Source organism: Emys orbicularis, chromosome 8 (assembly GCF_028017835.1).
Source record: "Emys orbicularis isolate rEmyOrb1 chromosome 8, rEmyOrb1.hap1, whole genome shotgun sequence".
Lineage (NCBI taxonomy): Eukaryota > Metazoa > Chordata > Testudines > Emydidae > Emys > Emys orbicularis.
In genome coordinates, this window is record NC_088690.1 from 44,247,372 (window position 1) to 44,265,235 (window position 17,864).

At 44.2% G+C, this 17,864-nt stretch overlaps 1 protein-coding gene across 1 annotated transcript in view; it reads left to right on the top strand.

The window, feature by feature from the left end:
* The window catches only part of KIF14 (kinesin family member 14), an 89,676-nt gene that overhangs the window by 14,704 nt on the left and 57,108 nt on the right, over window positions 1-17,864 (top strand). The window contains exons 8-13 of the mRNA XM_065409804.1: window positions 411-527; window positions 1,658-1,776; window positions 3,481-3,653; window positions 5,736-5,883; window positions 5,992-6,055; window positions 7,710-7,894. Coding sequence (XP_065265876.1) covers window positions 411-527; window positions 1,658-1,776; window positions 3,481-3,653; window positions 5,736-5,883; window positions 5,992-6,055; window positions 7,710-7,894 — 806 coding nt within the window. The remainder of the gene's footprint in view (window positions 1-410; window positions 528-1,657; window positions 1,777-3,480; window positions 3,654-5,735; window positions 5,884-5,991; window positions 6,056-7,709; window positions 7,895-17,864) is intronic.

A 17,864-nucleotide genomic window follows, 5' to 3' on the forward strand; every position in this document is an offset into this window, starting at 1 on the left:
ACCAATGGAAGTCAAAGACAACTTCTAGTGATTTCAATGGGTGCTGGATTGAAGCCAAGTGAGTAGTAGTCCTGATATGCTCCCGAGCTAAGGTAGCAAAATGTACTGCTAGGCTGTGTTTCACTTTTTACAAATTCTACTTATGCTTATGCAGGTGTGCTACCGGAAATCCTCAGGTGTTTGTCTCTGGATACTATTTACTATCCTCGCCTTACTCTTTTTCTTGTTGAAAGTTATACTATGTCTTAAATGACTATCATTAAAAAAGTAAAATGAGAAAATGTTTAACGTATTGTTTAAAAGTGAATAGCATGGTAGATCTGACTCTTCATGGGGTTTTTATTTTGGTGATGAGTCATAGTCTGCAAAATTAAATATTTTTTCTAAGTGCAGTAATCTCTTTGCTCTAGACAGAGTTTGTGGAAGAAGAAGGGCATGATCATAGGATTACCAGTCGCATAAATCTAATAGATCTAGCAGGCAGCGAACGCTGCTCTCCAACTCAGACCAGTGAAGAGAGGCTGAAGGTAAACTGCATTTACAGTTTTGTGACATATAGTTTGTCTCAAAGAGTACAGTATTGTGAGGCCATGAAATGAAAATGCTTTAGGTCTGCACTTGTAAGAGAAGACCTATTGGTCTCCATGTTGAATGAATCTTGATGTAACGGTGTCTTTTGTATTGCTGCTCTGGTCTTGTCACAAGACGGGAAAAAAGTAATGCATGTAGTGTCTGCTGAATATTCTGTACTATTCATAGAGTTAAATTTAACTTGCTTTAATTGTTTAACAGTTTCACTGGTTTAAAATGTATATGTATGTAAATTATTATTGATCTGAGTCTCACATCACAGGTTCAGTATAAATACTGAATCAATGTGGAAAACATCACATCTGCTTTAACTTGACTTGATTATACCTAAATATAAATAAGCATTAAAAAAAAAAAGACAGGAAAAAATGGTTTTCTTCGGTGGTTTTTGTATAGGAGGCTTGGACATCTGTGGTTTGTATTCTAGTTCTCTTCCAAAAGGCTAGATATTAAATGCTTGCTTTAGCTTTTATCCTGTATGTCACACATTTGTTGTAACTGTACAAAGCTGAATATTCTTTTATGTCTAAAACGGGAGAAAGCACTTGCTTAACTCTGTTTTCATAATGCAAAGAAGCTAAAAAGAATGGGGGGAGGGGGAGTGCTCTATATGTGCAAGTACCTTTCCTAATCTGCTCTAAAACAGTCTATACACTGTGCAGAGTCAGAACTCACCCCTTCCTGGGGTTTGGCTTTATTAACAAAAAATAGTTTACAATAAGATAAAATGTATCCCCAGTCTTCTCCAATGTTGCTCCTTGGAACTGCTTAGTCCAAAACGTAGGTCTTCATTACATCAGATTGAAGATCCTTCTGGGCTGCTCTCGTCTCCATTATATCAGTGGTGGGTTTAATACACTACATCTGCATCAGAGAGTCAGCATGATTCACTTAGCATCTCCCGATAGGACCAACAACACATGTTAACAGGATGGGTTCACAGGAGAATTCTGCTAGCCTGTTAGGCTCTGTTTTAGCAATTTGCCCATTAAAAAAAAAATCGAAGTAGTAATGTTTTATATTCAGAATGAGGCTGTGCATTTATTTTTATTTCTGCTTTATATAGGAGGGCGTGAGTATTAATAAATCACTGCTGACTCTGGGGAAAGTTATTTCTGCGCTTTCTGAGCAATCTCAGAACAGAAAGAGAGCTTTCATTCCTTATCGGGAATCTGTCCTTACGTGGTATGTATATTTCATGAAGAGCTACTATAAAGTAATCTCGGTTCTGTGGAAAACAAAAAGATTAGACTCTTATCAGACGATGGATCTGTAAACTCTCACTTCTACAAATTGAATGAAATAACTATTAGATGAAGTAAAGTAAACTTGAAAAATATGTTTATTTTCATGTTCTGCTAATTGTGGGTACATTTGAGGACCGGTATATTCTTCCTCAGTGTTCTGTACTGTAGATGAAGAAATGTGCTTCTGATGCCTTTTCTTCTCTTAACAGTGCCCTCATCTCTCTGCTGTTCCCTTTCTCCTGGCACAGAAGAGACTGCTTTCACATTTTTAGCATCTGTTGAACACTAAAATTCCCTCCCACAAGAGAGGAAACAATCTCCCTATTCCCTGCCTATGTTCTATTATTTGCTGGCCTTGCCTTTTTGGCTCCATGATGGTTCTTTCTCTCCTAAAGACAGATTTGTCAGCAGGTTGCTGGCCTGATCGAACAAGTTCCAGGGGTGGGCATGTCACATTAGGCACACAGGCATGGGTGGGACTTTATGCTCTTGATCCCATCCCTGCCTCCCAGCAGCCAGAATCCTTCCTCTCTCCTTGGCACAACACTCTCTTAACCTTCATCACTGGCACTGAACTAGTTCCACAGTGTCATGCACCTGGGAATCGGCTAATTTTTTAAAGATTAAGGACAAACCCTAAAACTATGAATTGCTGGTCAGCTGAGTAGTTCTTATAATACCATTCATCTGTCTCCTATAGATCAGCTGGTAGAGGCAAGTGGCCTGGGGCTTATGCATGCCTGACACCTTAGTTTATTTTAGTCAGAATAGGGCTTTCTGTAAATAAAGGACTTTAGTTTCCATTTCTTCATTCTGGCAACTGTCATAAATACTAAATCTGGAGTGGGAAAAATGTAAAAATGCACAGGTAGAGAAGCTTCTTTTAATTCAGGAATGGAAAAGAACTTGGGCAAAGTAAAAACTATTTGTCCTTCCGCATTCCTCTCTCATTGTCCACTCTGTAGCAAGGTGTACTGTCTTGCAAATTGCTCGAAGAGCTAGAAATCGTTGCCAAATTTAGATGAGAAGGCAACAAGGATTGTGTAATTTGGTATGAGATAGAAAGTTATTGCTATTAGAACTTGCTGGGGAATGTCATCTGAATTATAGACTATTTTAATCTATTTTAATGCAGTTTTGTCACTAAGAAATGAAAGCAGTTGTCATGTTGATTGCACCAAAAATTGATTTATGACCTATTCCCTTAAGACATTTTCATCTGAAATCTTCCATGGTGTTGGTGCACCAGTGAAAATATAAACAAAGGCAGGCATGTTTTTTCTGCTATATTTAGGCATTTGGGATCAACGTTTTCCAAAAAGAGGAGAGCATAAGTGGAAAACAAAGAAATGCTTGTGTGTAATAGTTTCTATGGTTTGTAAGAGTCTTAAAGTATAATAGGGTGAAATTATTTAGGTGTATAAGTTGTTGATTGAATTTTCTCTAAGCATAAAAAAACTTGCTGTGTATCTGTAAGCAGGAACAGGCTCATGTTCTGGATTTGGCTATCTGGTTGAAAATCATCTTGAAATATATAGTAAATCACACAGGCTTTTTTGTATTTAATTCCTTATGAACTCTGAGAAGTTAATTTGGTTTCAATGGTGGGAATAATTGTTGTTTCATTTTCTTGTCAATGAAGGTTATTAAAGGAAAGTCTTGGTGGAAATTCAAAAACGACCATGATTGCCACAATAAGCCCTGCTGCCAGCAATGTAGAGGAAACCCTTAGCACTCTTCGATATGCTAAACAAGCTCGATTGATAATCAATATTGCCAAAGTAAATGAAGATGTGAATGCTAAATTAATTAGAGGTAAGGTGGGATTTTTTTATTTGCAAGCATTTTTAAATTAATTGTCCATGATAGATGTTGATATTAATACTCTTGTAATGATTGACAGCATATTTGAGGTTTATTCATTTTAACATTAAGATTTTTCTAAATAACTGGCTTTAAACAGTTTACAGGCCTACTAATACTTCAAAACTGGAGGTACTCTTTTCTTTGATACAGTTTCACAAACTTAGATCTCAGTATTTTTTATAGGTTACATTTTGTTTTTGAGCTTGAACCTATACCCTGTTTGCACTAATTAGGTACTGTATATATGTTTGAATGTACACACTTGTATAGATATCACAGCATCCAGTTAAATGTGTTCATTTCAGTTGTGCATTCAAGCAAACCTAAGTTTTCCTTCCATTTATTTTTGTTTATGAAACAAGGAAATTAACCTCAGTTTTTTTACATGTAATTCAACATTATGGTTGAGATTTTAAATAAGAGTCAGGAAATTCAGTACGATTCCCACAGTGATACACAAAATACTACATGAGTGAAAGGTGGTAAAATTAAAGTTGGATTTCCTAAAGTCTGTACACTTAAAAATCTCAGCTATAATGTTGCTTTTATGTAAAGTCAGATTGTGATATACTCACACATGATAAAGAGCACTGTCCTGCACTAGTAGTCATTGAAATCAGTGGTACTACTAAATTGCTATGCAGTGTGAACAAGGAGATCAAATTCTGGCCCTTAATTCTCCACACAAAATAGTTTTATTGTTCCCTCTGAGTGGGGTCAGTAGCAACCTGCTTAGACACATGCTATTGTACTCTTATTTAGGACATTGTTGTATTTTGTAGACTGTAAGTGTTCATTCCACCCGAAGTTTCCCTTTTGAAGAGAAAATAACTTCTCTGGCATTTAGTCATATAATGCTTACTGAAAATGGAGGAGGAAAGTCTTTTATTGCAGAAAAGTGGAGTCAGACAGACTTACTATTATGATCTTCTCCAGTCAGTCTGAATTATGAAATAATTTACAGCTGCATATATAATCATTGTATTACCTGTGGGGAACATTAGTATTGCAGCCAACAGGCAAGTGCAGACTAACTTGCAGTGGTACTAGAGATGAGTAATATTGTGGTAACTGGGGTGTAAAAACTGGCATTACCCTCATATTGCTACTCTGTCCCCTTCTTGTTAGGTTTACTGAGGGGATTGGGTTACTACCACCTCCAGTGGTGCTTGGTATTCATGCTGATGTGGTTTTATTTAGAGATACAATGGGATTGATTCACAAAGTAGGATTTTATTTTACTTATTAAATTTTAGTACTTGTTTATTTTGTTTACATTTAAAAATAAAAACAAAAATAGGTGAGAGAACTCAGCAGGTGTTGCACAGAGGAAATAAAATAAATGAAAAAGTGCTTAGGTGGAATGGCAAACAAAGAACCAGGATGTAATATGAGAGAGAAAACCAGTTGTTGTGTTTTCTAAATTAGCAGTTTCTTGAAGAACACTGTATGCAGATTGAAAACCTGGCAGTAATTAACTGGAATCTGTCTATGTGCTCTCTAATCAAATGAAATCAGATGTATAGTGTAATAAGCTATCGTCAGCACTCTAGTTGATCAGTTAATTTAGTTAATGCTTCCTTGGGGGACATATCTTCAATTGGTATGACCTGTGTGTTTCAGAGAATAGCATGATATAAAAGTGACCTCTAGACCTTAAACAAAAACAATCGGCTTGCCATATATAAAGGCACTATTCAGTGTGCAGTTTAGCAGATTATTTAATGTCTCACATTTCAGGAGTAGTGACATAAAATTATTTTCTCTCTATTCTTAAAAGTAACAAACAGACTTTTGTAGCTAAATGGGCACGTAACAAACAGACTTTTGTAGCTAAATGGGCATGTTAAAGCTTAGATGGGATACTTTCTATTTAACATAAATTCCACTGGATATTGCCAAAGTGAGGATAAAATCCTCAGACTTACTGTTCAAAAAGAATGAGGTTTTTTTATGTATTAAACACCTGCTTAATGTAGGATCCTATGTTTACTGTAAAAGCTGAGTTATGTTTTTATTTTTCAAATGTAGAACTGAAAGCAGAAATTGAGAAACTGAAAGCAGCTCGCAAAAATACTCTAAATAGAGATCCTGAGAAATTTAGACCGTATCTGCAAGAAATAACATCCCTAAGGGTAAAACTACACCAACAGGAGAGGGATATGGCAGAGATGCAAAGGTGGGGTAGTCATTAATGTCTTCTGAATAGTAAGTAGTAGTCTCATAAATATTGGAATAAAATATCCCTAAAGTAATTATTTTGATTTATTTTTCCTTATATGCTAAGGGCCTGGAAAGAAAAATTTGAACAAGCAGAACAGAGGAAATTTGAAGAAACAAAGGAGTTACAGGTACCCTTTATTCACAAGAATTAAAGAAGTATAGAAAATGCTTAATACCAATAAATCCATTAATGCACAGAATTGGGGTTGTCCTAAGAATCCTCTTTCCTAGTCTACATTCCTCTTTTGCAAGAAGCAGTTAATATTGTTCATTCTCTTCAGGTCAGTGCTTTCAAATAAATTATATATGGCAGTGGTTCTCAAACTTTTTAGCAACCCATGGACTCCCATTTTTATTTTAAATTTTTTGTGGACCCTCAAATTCCCCACTCCACCCCGTCCCTCCTCTTCCCCACCTCTTTCTGCCCCCTCCCCTAAGTGCGCCCCATCCCCGCTCCTCTCCCAGCGGCTCATGCACGCCGGAGAACAGCTGTTCCGCAGCAACTGCAGGGCTGGCCTTAGGGAAAATGGCACCCTTGGCACACTTTCATTTTGGTGCTCCTGGCCCCGTAAGTGTGGTGCATCCCCGCCCCATTAACCCTGTCCAGCATAGGCTCCCCACCCTCACTTCAGCCTTAACCCCTATACTGTGCCCCCTTCACGCCTACCCCTGCACCTCCCTCCTGCACTCCAACCCCTGCACTGTGCCCCCTTCACCCCAAACCCTGCCCCACTCCTGTGCCTCTAACCTCTGCATTCCCCTCCTGCACCCACATGGGAAAACTGACCTGGATGCAGTGACAGAGCAGCTGGCATTGCTGCTTGCTCCCCCACTGGACTGATGCTCCTCTGACCCACGCACCCGCTAGGGGGCTGTGAGGGGCGAGCAAGGAGCAACGTCAGGGCTCCCTACATCCAGGTCACCTTCCCCACCTGGGCTGCGTAAGGAGAGGGCAGGAGAGCAGAAGCTCCTGGTGCTCACCTCACAGCACAGCTCAGGTGTGTGTTGGGGGGACTGTGTGAGGGAGACGTGTGTGTGTGTGTGTGTGTGTGTGTGCTCGCCTGAGAGAGTGTTGAGTGCACTCTCTTTAGTAAAGCATTCAGGGTAAGGGGCCTGAAGGCTTGTTCAGACACAAGTAGCTGCCAGCAGCTTCTGACCCAGAGAGGCAGATTTCGCCCTGTCCTGTCACCCCAGCTCAGTGGAGACTGGGTACATGGGTGGGGACACCCGACATCAGCCGTGCCGCCACCCCCCTGCACAGCAGACAGGAGGGCACTCCCAGTCCAGAGTGGGCGGGGGGGCTAGAAGCAGAGGTGGCTGAACACGGCAATGGAGCAGGGGGCAGGATGGGCACCCCTGCTCCAGAGAAGAGACCTGGCTCAGCTTTTTGTTCATTTGCCCCCCTGCAGCTCGGGTCCCTCTCCCCTCCCCTCCAAATGCTGCTGCTCCGCTTGCCTGCCGCCTCCGCCAGCCCAGCTGGCTCTTGTCAGGTCAGGTGGGAATCAGGCAAACCTTATGCACGGTGCTCCCTTTGGCGAGCCACCCTGGGCCGCCGCCCGTACCACCCACCCGGTGGCATGGGGGAGGAATTGTAGGAGGGAGGGAGAGGAATTGATAAGTGGGGCCCGGGGACCTCCTGAAGTACACTTGTGGAACCCCAGTGGTCCACGGACCCCAATTTGAGAAACTCTGACTTATGGTACAGTCGGCAGACTTTGATGTATTTTTGATATATACATACAAATAAATCACTAATGTTTTCTTTCTGAATCAATCACCTAGAAAGCAGGAATTACATTCAAGATGGACAATCGTTTGCCAAACCTTGTCAATCTCAATGAAGATCCCCAGCTCTCTGAGATGCTTCTGTATATGATAAAAGGAGGACAAACTACAGTTGGAAAGTACAAACCAAATTCTCATCATGATATCCAGCTCTCTGGAGTGCTAATTGCTGATGATCACTGGTATGTGATACCCTAAAATGAAAGATCCTTCATGTGGCTATGTGAGAATGGGCTACCACCCCTCTCTCTCTCCCTCCCCCCCCCCCACTCCCCCCAGAGCAAGTGTCTCTTCTAGGTATGTCTTCACTGTAGAGTTAACCTGGGTTAGCTTAGCAGAGCTGGAGTGTCTTAGCTCTTTGCAGTGGGGACACTCCAGCTATGCTATCTGTGCCAGACCCATGTAACAAACAGAAATTTCCTGTTATGAAATAGGAAGTTCAAAATTAAAATACAGTAATAACTCAAATGAAAGATACTAAATTAGTTTTACACAGAAAAAAATCTGCTAAATTCTTAAAAGCAGAATGAAATATACGCTGTCATGTCAGTTTCAGAATTCCATTCACTGGTGTGCTGTTTGCATGTAATATCAATCTAATTTCTGTTTCAAAACATTTGTTTTTTTTGTCTGTGTACATCAGATAAGCAGTACTTCAGAGAATCTGAACAATGAAAGATTGTAGATGAGTAGCTGCCTCATGATGCCCGCTGGTGGCCTTGGGCAGACCTGCATGTAGCCCCCCACCTCAGTTTCCCTTTTTGGATCCCCAAATAAACTCCACACATGGTTTTTCCAGTCATAAGATCATAGAATCATAAGGTTAGAAGCGACTGCAAGGGTCAGCTAGTCTAATCCCGTGCCAAGATGCAGGATTTTTTGCATCTAAACTATCCAAGACTAATGGCTATCCAGCCTCCTTTTGAAAACCTCCAGTGAAGGACCTTCCATAACCTCCCTAGGCAGTCTGTTCCATTGTCCTACTGTTCTTGCAGTTAAGACGTTTTTCCTGAGATTTCATCTAAATCTGCTCTGCTGTATCTTGAACCCATTGTCTCTTGTCCTGCCCTCTGTGGCAAGAGAGAACAGCTTTTCTCCATCTTTTTAATGACAGCCTTCAAGTATTTGAAAACAGCTATCATGTTCCCATTAATCTCCTCTTTTCTAAACTAAACATGCCCAGTTCTTCTTTGAGTGCTTGCTCATGTCAATTCCATTCTAGGTGTGCGCGTGCCCCCGTTCACAGTTGTCGGAGACATTTGCTTTAGCGATATCTGTAGGGTTGGCTGTGGCGCCCTCTGCAGTGCTGCACCCATGCATCGGAATATCAGGTGCTGCTGGTCATACAACCTCTCAGTTCCTTCTTACTGCCTGTGGTGGCTGGTTCCCGGAGCACCTCTCTTCCTTGCCTCACAAGTGGTCAGTGGTTTCTTTCCCTTTCGACTTCGTATTCCAGCTGTAAATAGTTTTGTTTATTGTAGATTAGTAAGTAGCTATTATGTACTATAGTCAGTCAGTTAGGGTCCCGGTGGGGACTTTGCCCCAGGCGGGGCATGCCCTGGTCACTAGGTTTTAAGCCCTGTGCTGACTGTAATACGCCTATGCCTGTTAGTGACCCACACGGCAGCTGTCTGAAGTGCTTGGGGGAATCCCACGTCAAAATAAGTGTCACATCTGTAAGAACTTTTGTCCCATGACACAGGACGCGACATTCGTTTGAGGGCCTTCCTCATGGAGGCTGCTCTCCACCCAACTTTGGAGCTGGCCTGGCCAGACGCAACACCCAGCACTTTGGCCTCGGTGCATAGCACACCCCAGGCACTGGGCTCTACCCAGGACTGATCTCCTTCGCCGGTGCCCAAGAAGAAGTCTAAGAAGTGGGACCCCGTAGTGAGCAAGACAGACCAAGGGGCATTGGGTCCCTGTTCGGGTCACTGCCCACGCTGGAGCTGCAAGGAGACTTCCTACCCCCCAAAGGATCTGCCACCGACTCTGAGTCGTAGGGGACTCAGACTGATGGTGGAGTCAACGCCTTCCCGGCGCCCAAAGTGCAAAGGACTCTCCCACCGCAGGGACACTCTCCAACATGGTGCTGCTCCCCCTACTCGTGGCACCGGTCTGACTACTCGAGGCACCCACAGTGATGGTTAGCCGCTGGACTCAGACGTCGACGGCCCAACCTGGTCACCAGAGGAGGATTCCTCCTGCACGGAGAGGAAGTTCAGCCCCTCGCCGAGACAGCACCGTCGTGACTGGGCTCCTGAGGTTGTGTCCACCTCAGCGATGCCGTCCTGGCAGCAGGGCCAGTGGCCAGTGCAATGGCCTTACTGGAATGCCTGGGGCGTGCCGGTTATGCCGATGCCCCCATCTCACCAATCATCGGTCACCGCGTCGGACAAGCATCAAATGGCACCAGACTCGTTGTGCGAAGCACAAGCAGATGCTGAGATGGAGGGCCAGATGCCCACCCCGAGACCTCCTTCCTCCACGGGGGATGATGCTCCAGGCCCTGCCCCGGTGGTTCAGTCATCCTCATCCTCTCCAGATGAGGCTATGGTGGGGTCCTCTCGTGCTAGCTCATTGGACGACTTTAAGGAGCACCAAGCCCTGCTTCGAGGGGTGGCCAGTAACCTAGGCCAAGAAGTAGAAGAGATGGCAGAGCAATCAGACGCTTTATTTAATGTGCTCTCCACATCCACCCCCGCATGTGTCGCACTCTCGGTGCACAAAGGGGTCCTAAAGATTGCCAAAACCCTCTGGCAAACCCCATCCTCAATCCTGCCCACTTCCAAGAGGGCTGAGAAAAAGTATTTTGTTCCAGCCAAGGGATTCGAATACTTATATACTCACCCGCCCCCAGGGTCGTTGGTTGTTTTGGCGGCCAACGAAAAGGACAAGCAAGGGCACTCTAGTTCCACACCCAAAAATAAGGTTGGCCGAGACTGGACCTTTTTGGGAGGAAAATGTATTCCACAGCCAGTCTCCAGTTCCTAGTCACGAACCACCAGGCTCTTTTGGGGCAATGTAAGTTTAAGCTGTGTGACTCCCTCCATAAGTTTAAGGACTCCATGCCCCAGGAGAGTTCGGGGCCCTGGTTGAGGAGCGTACAGCAGTGGCTAGGTGTTCCCTCTAGATGGCCTGGGATGCGGCCGATTCGGCGGCCAGGGTAGTCACCTCGGCGGTGGTCATGAGGTGCAGTTCCTGGCTTCAGACCACAGACCTGTTCCAGGAGATGCAGGCCTCGATACAAGATCTCCCATTTGATGGAGTTGGGTTCTTTGCAGAACAAACAGACGTGAGGCTGCACAGTCTGAAGGACACTCGAGCCACCCTCCGCTCCCTGGGGTTCCATGCGCCTCAGTTGGCGAGGAAGCAATTCCGGCCGCCCCTGCCACCAAGGCCTTGGCAACCTCGGCAGGGATCAACAAGGGACACTAGTTTTAGTCTCCGTCGCCCTTCCTCCTCCCGTTCACCTATGCAGCCTGGCCCAGCGAAGCACCACAGGGGCCAGAAGCTTGCATTTCGAGGGTGCGCTAGAGAGCAACACCCCAGTCAACTCCCTGGTTCCGTCCCATCTTTTCCTCAACTGTCTCCGTCCTTACCATTTGGCCTGGTTGCAGGTTACCTCAGTCCACTGGGTGCTAGAGATTGTCACTGGGCTACATTCTCCAGCTTTTGGCCACCTTCCCACCCTACCTACCTTCTTCCCCTCCCTCTTCAGGGACCCTTCTCACTAGCAACTTCTCATTCAGGAGGTAGACAACCTCCTACAACTGGGGGCAGTGGAGGAGGTCCCTCAGGAAATGAGGGGGAAAGGTTTCTACTCCCGCTATTTCCTGATCGCAAAAGCAAAAGGGGGCCTACAACCCATTCTGGACCTGCAACGACTCCGCAGATACCTTAAGAAGTTGAAGTTTCGCATGGCTTCACTGGCCTCCATCATCCCCTACCTGGATCCGGGAGACTGGTACGCCACTCTTGACTTGAAAGATGCTTATTTCCATATCTCTGTCTTCCAAGGACACCACTGTTCCTCCGTTTTATGGTGGGCCAGCGCCCTTTCCAGTTCACAGCACTTCCCTTTGGCCTCTCCTCAGCCCTGTGGTTATTTACAAAATGTATGGCCTCAGTAGCCACTTACTAAAGGCATCGGGGGGGGCGGGGGGATCCAGGTTTATCCTTACCTCGACAATTGGCTCACCAAGGGCAGGTCATAGGATCAAGTGCAGAACAGTCTCGATCTGGTGTGGTCCACCTGTCACGACCTGGGCCTGTTAGTGAACGAAAAGAAATCGACCTTCATACCAGTGCAACGAATAGTTTATTGGAGCAGTTCTCAACTCCATGCGTGCGAGAGCCTTCCTTCCGGAGGCCTGTTTCCAAGCCATGTTAGGGGGCTCCTATGTAAGGGGCCACCTGCTCACCACTGCCCAGGCTTGCCTAAGGTTGCTAGGCCACATGGCTGCCTGTACTTACATGGTCCATCATGCCCAGCTCCACCTTCAGCTGCTGCAGGCGTGGTTGGTGTCGGTCTACATCCCCAACAGATATGGCCTGGACCCAGTAGTCAAGGTGCCGGACCACATCTGGTCATCACTGGCTTAGTGGTTGGACCACTCATTAGTGTTGCAGGGAGTTCCCTTCGTGGCCCCGGCCCCATCACTAACTCTGGTTTCTGATGCCTCAGACCTGGGCTGGGGAGCCCACCTGGGTGAGCTCCGTACACAAGGCCACTGGTCAGGGGTTGACCGCTCTCTCCACATAAATGTCAGAGAGCTCAGGATGGTTCACTTGGCCTGTCAGGTTTTTTGGCCCCACTTACAAGGTCATGTGGTTCAAGTCCTGATGGACAACACCGCCATGATGTTTTATATCAACAAGCAAGGCGGCTCTGGACTTCTGTGTGCAGCATGCCATTCATCTCATGGCAGCGCACTTCCCCAGTACCAGGAATATGTTAGCCGATCACCTCAGCTGAGCCTTCTTGTCTCACCACGAATGGTCACTCCACCCTGAGGTGGTCAACAGGATCTTCCGAAAATGGGGATCTCCCCAGGTGAACTAGTTTGCAACTTGCCAGAACAAGAAATGTCACCTTTTCTGCTCATTTTGGGGGATCAACTGGGGCTACTTGTCAGACACCTTCCTACTCCTGTGGTTGGGGGCTCTGATGTACACTTTCCCACCAGTGCCATTGCTGCACAGAGTCCTCACGAAGGTCAAGCAGGACAAGGTTATCCTGATAGCCCCAGCTTGGCCTCGCCAACATTGGTTCGACACGCTGATGGACCTGTTGGTAACAACCCCGATGCAGCTGCCTCTCTGGCCAAATTTCCCCTCCAAGAATCATGGCAGGCTCCTGCACCCGAATCTAGCAGCGCTGCACCTAACAGCTTGGTTGCTGCATGGTTAACTGCTGAAGAGCAGGAGTGCTCGGCCCACGTCCAGCAGGTCCTACTGGATAGTAGAAAGCCCTCCACTAGAGCAACCTACCTGGCCAAATGGAAACGATTCAGGTGCTGGGTCTTGGCCCAAAGGGTTAGGCCTGAGCAGGCCTCGCTGTAGTCAATCCTGGACTACCTTATGCATCTCAAGCTCTAAGGCTTGCCCCTTTCATCAGTTAAGGTCCACTTGGCTGCCATATCAGCCTTTCACCCTCCGTTCCAGGTCAGGTCAGTCATTGCTCATAACATGACGGTCCGGTTCTTAAAAGGTCTGGAGTGGCTCTACCTCCAAGTCTGGGACCCAGTTCCTCCCTGGCACCTGAATCTGGTGCTTGCGCGGCTCATGAATGCCCCATTCGAGCCCTTGGCGTCCTGTTCCCTTCTTCTGCTCTCCTGGAAAGTGTAATTCCTGGTGGTGGTGACTTCTGTCCGAAGGGTCTCTGAGATTAAGGCACTTACATCGGAGCCGCCCTATATGATGATCTTCAAGGACAAGGTCCAGCTGTGGCCGCATCTGGCTTTCCTGCCCAAGGTGGCTTTGCAATTTCACATGACCCAGGACATGTTCTTGCTAGTCTTCTTCCAAAGCCTCATAAGTCTGAGGAGGAACGTAGGTTGTACTCCTTGGATGTCAGGAGAGCACTAGCCTTCTACATCGAGAGGACCAAGCCATTTCGCAAGTCAACGTAGTTCGTCGCTGTAGCAGATAGGATCAAAGGTCGTACAGTGTCCACCCAGAGGATCTCATCTTGGATCACCTCCTGCATCCGATTTTGCTATGATCAGGTGAAGGTACCTCCACCGGCAATTGTAACTGCCCACTCAACTAGAGCATAAGCCTTGGCAACGGCCTTCCTGGCCCATGTGCCAATTCCAGATATCTGCAGGGCCACTACCTGGTCATCCATTCACATGTTCACGTCTCACTATGCGCTTACCCAGCAAGCCTGAGACAACGCTGACTTCGGTATAGCAGTATTACAAGCCGCACGTCTGTGAAGTGAGCCCACCTCCAAGCATACTGCTTGTGAGTCATTTAGAATGGCATTGACATGAGCAAGCATTCAAAGAAGTAAAAACAGTTACCTACCTTTTGTAACTGTTGTTCTTAGAGATGTGTTGCTCATGTCCATTCCATTAGCCGACCTCCTGCCCCTCTGTTGGAGTGGCTGGCAAGAAGGAACTGAGAGGGCGTAGGGCTAGTGGTGCCTGATATACTGAGGGTGCCTGATATACTCCAGAGGGTGCCACAGCCAACCCTACGGATACTGCTAAGGCAAAAGTCTTCGACAACTGTGCAAGTGGGCGCGCACACACCTAGAATGGAATGGACATGAGCAACACATCTTGAAGAACAACAGTTACGAAAGGTAGGTAATTGTTTTTTCCTTCAGCCTTTGCTCATGTGGTTTGCATTCCATCACTTTGATCATCTTTGTGCACCTCTGGATCCTTTCTAACTGGACACAGTATGCCAGTTGAGGCCTAATCAGCGCTGAGTAGAGCGGTAGTTTCACCTCCCCTGACTTGCATGTGATGCCTCTGTTAATGCAATCTAAAATTGCGTGGTTTTTTTTTTTTTTTAACCCCTGCAACAGCATTGCTTTTCTGATTCATCTTGAGGTTGTGATCTACCACTACTTCCAGATCCTTCTCAGCAGTGCTGTTGCCAACCCACTTATCCCCTATTCTGTATTTGTGCATTTGGGTTTTCTTCCCTAAGTGTAGCATCTTACATTTGTCTTTGTTGAATTTCATTTTGTTGTCTATAGCCCAGTTCTCCAATTAATCAATTCCTAAATCGAAGTAATTAATAACGAACCCAGAACAGATCCCTATGGAACACCACCTTTGAGACCTTCCTCCACTCTGACATCATTCCATTAATAGTTACTCTTTTGTTTGTATTGTTTAACCAATTATGTATCCAGTTAATGGTAGTTCCACCGAGCCTGCATTTCTCCAGTTTAATTATCAGAATGTCATGTGGGACTGTGTCAAAAACCTTGCTGAAGTCCAGGTATATTAAGTTCACTGAATTCCCCCTATCCACCAAACCAGTTATCCTGTCAAAGAAGGAAATCAAGTTGGTTTGGCATGATTTGTTCTTAGTAAATTCATGCTGGCTGCTAGTGATTACCCTTTCATCCTCCAGGTATTCGCAAATTGTATGTTTTATACATTGCTCTAGTAGCTTTCCAGGTATCGAAGACTGGTCTATAGTTCCTCAGCTCATCCTTTTCCCGCTTTTTAAAGATGGGCACTACATTAGCCCTTCTCCAATCTTCTGGGACCTCTCCTGTCATCTATGATTTTGCAACTATTATTACCAGTGGCTCTGAGATTTCTTTGGCTAATTCCTTCAGCATCCTGGGGTGAATAGCATCAGGCCCCGTTGACTTGAATTAATTCAAATTTGTCAGAAGTGTTCTTTACTTATCCCAAGCTGGTTCCCTTCCCCTTTATTGTCTATGGTAGCTTCGCTAATTGTCTGGTCACATTATATATATATAATATAATTTTTTTTTTTTTTAGAAGACTGAAGCAAAGTATGCATTGAGCAGCTCTGCCTTCCTATCCTCTTCTGTTACCAGCTCGCCTTCTCCATTGAGCAGCAGACCCACACCATCCCTGATCTTTCTTTTTTGTCTGACATATTTGAAGAACCCCTTCTTGTTGTCTCTAGTATTCCTTGCCCACTGTAACTCGTTCTATGCCTTGGCTTTCCTGATTTTGTCCCTACACACTCACGCTATTCCCACATATACTTTCTTCGTGACATTCCCTGTATGTATCCCTTTAGCTTTTTAGCTACCTAAAAAGCTCCTTGTACAACCACATTGGCCTCCTGTGACTGTTCCTCTCTTACCTTTGCTCATCAATCCAATCACAACAGCCCTTCTTATGGTCTGATTTATTAACTTAAAGTTCAGAGCTAAACATAAAGCCTTCCCTTCAGCCAGGTGCAGCCCAAACGCTCCTGGTCTGGTCAGAGTCCTTCCTGCCTTAGCAGGCTACTCCCTGCCCTTCTTAGCTGCAGCAATTCCCCTTTACCTGAGGGTCTTCCCTGCAGGAGCCTCTCTCAATCTCTGTAGTCTCACTGCAGCCACCTTCTGCTCTTAATAGATTCCAAGGCCAAAAGAGACCACAGTGATAATCTAGTCCGACCTTCTGTGTGACACGGGCCACAGAACTTCCTCAAACTAATTCCTAGACCATATCTTTAAAAATAAAAAAAAAAAAAAAAAATCCAATCTTGATTTAATCATCGTCAGTGATGGAGACTCCACCATGACCCTTGGTAAATTGTTCCAATGGTTAATTACTCTCACCATTAAAAATTTACACCTTATTTCCAGCCTGAATTTGTCTAATTCAACTTCCAGCCATTGGATCATGTTATATCTTTCTTTGCTAGACTGAAGAGCCTATTTATTAAATATGTGTTCCCCATGTAGATACTGATACTGTAATCAAGTTACCCCTAACCTTCTCTTTGTTCAGCTAAATAGATTGAGGTCCTTGAGTCTATCACTATAAGGCAGGTTTTCTAATCCTTTAATCTTTCTTGTGGCTCTTTCCTGAACCCTCTTCAATTTATCAACATCCTTCTTCAATAGGAAATTGCCTGATTACCCTCAGGTGGGGCTCATTCTGCAATCAGGATTGGCTTGGCCCTGGCTCTCCAGCCCTAGGACAAGCTGCCCTGTTACAAAGATAAAGGAGATACTGAGTGGCAAGTCTTCATGATCTACCACTTCCTCAGTCATTAGTCATCATAAAGCAAAGTGGTGATTTAGCTGAGATGAAAAAGATGACATTGCTATATATACTTAACTATTAAATCTAGCTTGCCTTACCAAACCAAAAGCATCTTATTGGATTTGTTCTGTTGAAGAGAAAATATAAAGCAGAATTCACTGTATAGTAAAATATATACACTCATTAGTAAATCTTTCATGAAACTTTCCATGCCTGAAGAAATTTGCATGAACTGAGAAACACACTGGTAGCCCTTATTAAAATTTTTATTTTTATTTTTTATTTTTTTTTGGTGGTGGTGATTTTGTGTAAACTTTAATATTACCTTCCGTTTATGAATAATCTGACACCTGACAAATGTATTTTGTTTGTTTGAGGAGGAGAGGGTTGACAGAGGAGACTAACACCTGGTGTCGAGCTTTAACTATTAAAAAAAAAATATTCAGTTTTGACTAGACATATATATTGTCTAGACCTATATTCAAAAAATATTCAATTTTGACTAGACATATATATGTCTAGTCAAAATTGAATATTTTTTGAATATATATATATTTGAATATATTGAATATATATATATATATATCTATCTTCCAATATACAAGTAGAAAAATTTGCCTTTTAATATAAGAATATCAGGAGATATATTTGCAGTTTATTTTTAGCTAACAGGTTTCAGTCTCTCCTCTCCTGAGTTATGAATTATATTGGTTGAAACTCCCTAGATGAAATAAATTTTATCTCAGAGATGGAGTTGTACCTTGACCAAATTATAGAAATGTTGTATAATGTGCAGCTCTCATTCTGTCTAGAACCACTTACGTAATACAAGAAATTTAAACAACATTACTACTTAAAAAAAATAAAAATTGAAGAAATGTGGGATAAGGTGAAGTTTTCTTTAATAAAGTTTTCTATAACCTCAAGTACTTGATTCAGCATTTCA